General features: G+C 29.2%; 1 protein-coding gene across 2 annotated transcripts; it reads left to right on the top strand.

Annotated features, from left to right (window-relative positions):
• Positions 1–628: 628 nt before the first annotated feature.
• Positions 629–3,752, top strand: LOC120079397 (transcription factor MYB16-like). Of its 2 annotated transcripts, none has more exons than XM_039033562.1 (4): positions 629–922; positions 1,022–1,151; positions 2,520–2,845; positions 2,956–3,752. In XM_039033562.1, the coding sequence occupies exons 1-4, from the start codon at positions 790–792 to the stop codon at positions 3,471–3,473; spliced, it is 1,107 nt and encodes a 368-aa protein (XP_038889490.1). In that variant the 5' UTR covers positions 629–789; the 3' UTR covers positions 3,474–3,752. The 2 variants fall into 2 exon arrangements, with proteins under 2 accessions (XP_038889490.1, XP_038889489.1); XM_039033561.1 differs by having other exon boundaries at positions 2,938–3,752.
• Positions 3,753–4,172: the final 420 nt, after the last annotated feature.

Here is a 4,172-nt window from a genome sequence, read left to right as displayed (position 1 = left end):
TTAAAATTCTAAATTTTATTATTAATGTATTAAAATTCTCAAATAAATTATTCGTGGCGTAAAAATTAACAAAATATAATATCAACTTCAAAGTCAGAGGTTCGGTCAAACTATGCTTAGCTCAATGGACGTAAAAATTATAATATCAACTTCGAAATCAGAAGTTCGATCCACTCTCTCCCATATTGTCAAAAATAAAAATGTAACCTACACATTAGCAAAATTCGATAATTCTCTTTTAAAGTTGGTAAAATACTAGCAAGTTTTGGTATGTATATATATGGCTTAAAAGAAACAAAAAATACTAAAAGAAAACATAACAAAGGTAAAGGAATTAGGCAGATACAAAACCTTAAAAAATATGTGATAAAAAAATAGAAACAAAAGTATACACAATTTAATTAGCAGCTTGTATTATTGAAGAAAAGCATATGTTAATCATAATAATTGTTGTAAGAGATTATTAATTAGGAAATAGACTGCATGGGACTTAATAACCAAAAAAATAATAATAATAATAATAATAATACTAATAATTTTTTTAAAATTTTTTTTGTCATATTGTGAGATTTTCTCTCATTATTTATTATGTGCATTTATATCTCTCCCCATTTATGCCACTGGCCATCTCTTCATTTACAAACCACACTCTCACTTCTGTTTTTTCTTCTTCACTCTCTCTTGAAATCCCTTAGCTTAAAACTATCTTCATAAACTCATTTGGGTTTGGCCACAACATAATTTGGTTCTACGCTACAAGAATTTTTGGCTGTGTCGACGGTTTCTGTAATGGGAAGGTCACCTTGCTGTGACAAAGTGGGGTTGAAGAAAGGGCCATGGACACCTGAAGAAGATCAAAAGCTTTTGGATTATATTAATGAAAATGGCCATGGAAGCTGGAGGGCCTTGCCTTCTAAAGCTGGTATTTCTCTTTTTTTTTTCTTTGTAATGTGGAAATTAATGGTTTTTTTTAAAGGATTAATTACTATTGTGTTATTGGTGAATAATATTGTGATTATAGGGCTTCAAAGATGTGGAAAGAGTTGTAGATTGAGATGGATTAATTATCTTAGACCTGACATTAAGAGAGGAAAATTCAGCTTGCAAGAAGAACAGACCATTATTCAACTCCATGCTCTTCTAGGCAACAGGTACTCTCTTTGTTTGTTTGTTTGTTTGTTTTTTGGTTGAGGAAGAAAATGACCTTTTTCTCCTCCAAATACACACAAAAATGGGAAGAAACCTTTGTTTTAGGGTTTTTTTTCTCGCCTAGGTCTTTGAAATTTTATCTTGTTCTTCATTATTTATTTTCTCGATTTTCTCACCTCTGGCTGAACCAGAAAAAAAAAATTAGACAGAGTTGGATTGTTATTTGATTTTTTGTTTTTAATTTTTTAAAAATTTATAAATATTGTTTGTTATTCCCTTTTTACTAATGTATTTAAAATCAACCCGAAATTTAAAAATTAAAAAATGTACAATCCTGTTGGTAATGATCTTGTTTTTTGTTTTTGGTTATTGAAAATTAAGTTTATTTCCTCTCCATTTCTTACAATGATTTACATTTTTTTTAATAAAATGGTTGAATTCTTAGCCAAATTTTAAAAACAAAAAACAAAATTTTTAAACATTACTTTTTTTAGTTTTCAAAATTTGGCTTATTTCTAAAACCATTGATAGAAAATAGATAATAAAAAAAAGAAATTTGGAGGTAGAAGTAGTGTTTATAGGCTTAATTTTCGAAAACAAAAAACCAAAATTAAAGTCACGTTTGATAACCATTTTGTTTTCTGTTTTTTGAAAATTAAACCTATTTCTTTCCCATTTCTTACAATGATTTGTATCTTTGTTAAATACAATGGTTGAATTACTCAAATTCCAAAAACAAAAACAACTTTTTAAAAGCTACTTTTTTTAGTTTTTAAATTATTGGTAAAAAAATAATAACACAAACGAAGAAATTTGGAGGTGAAAATATAAGCTTAAATAAAAAAAAAAAAATATATATAGTTACCAAACGGGACATAAAAAAATGGTCGTAATTTTCAAAAAATTTTAATGTTTCTTTAAAATGTGAAAAATATAGTTGAAAAATTGGTTTAAAAAATAAACATAAATTTAAAAAGAAAGGAGATTATTACCGACTCCATTGCTATTCAATTCAAGAGAGAAAAAAAAAAAAAATCGGATCTTTTTGGGATGAGATTGCACAGATTTTGATGGGGGAGGGGGGGTGGTGTTTTCCATTGGTTTCATGATTAAAATTACGAGTCTTTCTGACACGTGAACTCTTGTAAATATAACACATCAACCAAATTTCTACACAAATACAAACTGGGTTTGAAAATTTATCTTAAAAAAAGAAAACCCTCATCTTCACCCGTCAAACCGACCAAACAAAACGAAGAAAAAAAGACCATTGTCAAAGTACTTAACAATTTCAATCATTCAATGTCTTTTATTTGTCTTTGAAACGACTGTTGTTGTTGTTGTTTGTTTATGTGGTTGTTACTTGTTAGGTGGTCAGCCATTGCAACTCACTTGCCAAAAAGAACAGATAATGAGATAAAAAATTATTGGAATACACATCTTAAGAAAAGATTGGCTAAAATGGGTATTGACCCAGTTACCCACAAGCCCAAAAATGACTCTTTACTCACTGGTGATGCCCACTCTAAAAATGCTGCTAATTTAAGCCACATTGCTCAATGGGAAAGTGCTCGCCTTGAAGCTGAAGCTAGGCTTGTTAGAGAATCAAGACTACGTACTACTTCTTCTTCAATTCCTCACCTTTTGACCAAACCCGATCCCCCCACCATCCCGTCATTGAAACCCTGGAACCCCGGTACGTATAATATCATTCAACTTGTATCTCTTAGTAAAAAATCTGAAAGTTTAAGCTGATGAGTTATGATATATATATATATATTTTTTAAGGAAACGGTGGTGTTCTAGGCCGTGGAATTGGCGGTGATCATCACCTGGAATCTCCTACATCGACGTTGACTTTTACGGGAAGTGGAGGAGAGAATTCAATAGCCATGATTGAGTTTGTAGGAAGTTCAAGTTCTTGTGGTCATGAGTGGAAAGAAGAGGGATTTGGGAATTCATCAAGCCAATTACAAGATCAATACAAAGATCAGGGTTTTGAGAATAATTCGATGTCATTTACATCTCATGAAATGACATTGTCTATTGATCATCAAGCAACATGGACGGCTGAATCATTAAGAACAACAACAAAAGATCATAATAACAATAATAATAATTCAATTGTTGAAGAAGGATTCACTAATCTTCTTCTTAACAACAATGCAGATGATCATGATCAAAGAAGTCAATCTGATAATGGAGGTGGTGATCAAGACTCTGAAAATGGAAGTGGGAATGATTATTATGAAGATAACAAGAATTATTGGAATAGCATTCTTAATTTAGTCAATTCTTCTCCTTCTGATTCTTCAATTTTCTAATTTAAGAGATTAATTTGTAATTTTATGTTAGAGAATTGGAATGTGTGAGCCTCAAATTCCAATTTTAACTTTTTTTTTTCCTTCTTTTTTGCTATTTTTAATTAGGGAAAATGGTGGAACTGAAGAAAGGGGCCAAACTCTTTGCAAATTTTAGTTGCATATCCATAATTGTCAAGCTCGTAAATGTGTAATAAATTAGTTGAAAAATGCTTATAAATATAAATATATATATATATATATATATATATATATATATATGCTTCAGAGTTTCGCCAACTATGTCGGTTCTTCAACCTCCATACTTAATTTCATTTTGTACAATGTAACATTTAATTTTAAATATAGGTAATTTAAGATATGTCCATTAAATATTTATATACACAAACATATTTAATAAGGATTTAAAACTTGTACTATACATAGCTGTGAAAATTTAGGGCCAATATTATTTGAATTGAAATATACATTTATAAATAGAGAGTGACACTATAGGGAATCCTAGGTTTCTCTTATCTATGTTATAAAAACATAGCTAAACTTATTAGCTATATGATAATTAAAGAACATGAATAATGGTTAAGAATATAATTGTCTCTTAATGACATGGTTGGAATTTCTCCTTTGATTAAATATATAGATTAATTAATTCTTAATAATGTTTATTGTATTTTGTAATTTTGCTATCTTTTCCTTCAATTT

This window comes from Benincasa hispida, chromosome 6 (genome assembly GCF_009727055.1).
Source record: "Benincasa hispida cultivar B227 chromosome 6, ASM972705v1, whole genome shotgun sequence".
Classification (NCBI taxonomy): Eukaryota; Viridiplantae; Streptophyta; class Magnoliopsida; order Cucurbitales; family Cucurbitaceae; genus Benincasa; species Benincasa hispida.
The sequence above is the reverse complement of the archived record's forward strand: the minus strand, read 5'-3'. Positions and strand labels throughout refer to the sequence as shown.

Excerpts from the sequence above, each read along its gene's own strand:
- LOC120079397 (XM_039033561.1), top strand. The coding sequence starts at position 790 with ATGGGAAGGTCACCTTGCTGTGACAAAGTGGGGTTGAAGAAAGGGCCA. Across the intron at positions 1,152-2,519 it reads CATGCTCTTCTAGGCAACAG|GTGGTCAGCCATTGCAACTC; the intron begins GTACTCTCTTTG and ends GTTACTTGTTAG. Across the intron at positions 2,846-2,937 it reads ATTGAAACCCTGGAACCCCG|GAAACGGTGGTGTTCTAGGC; the intron begins GTACGTATAATA and ends ATATTTTTTAAG.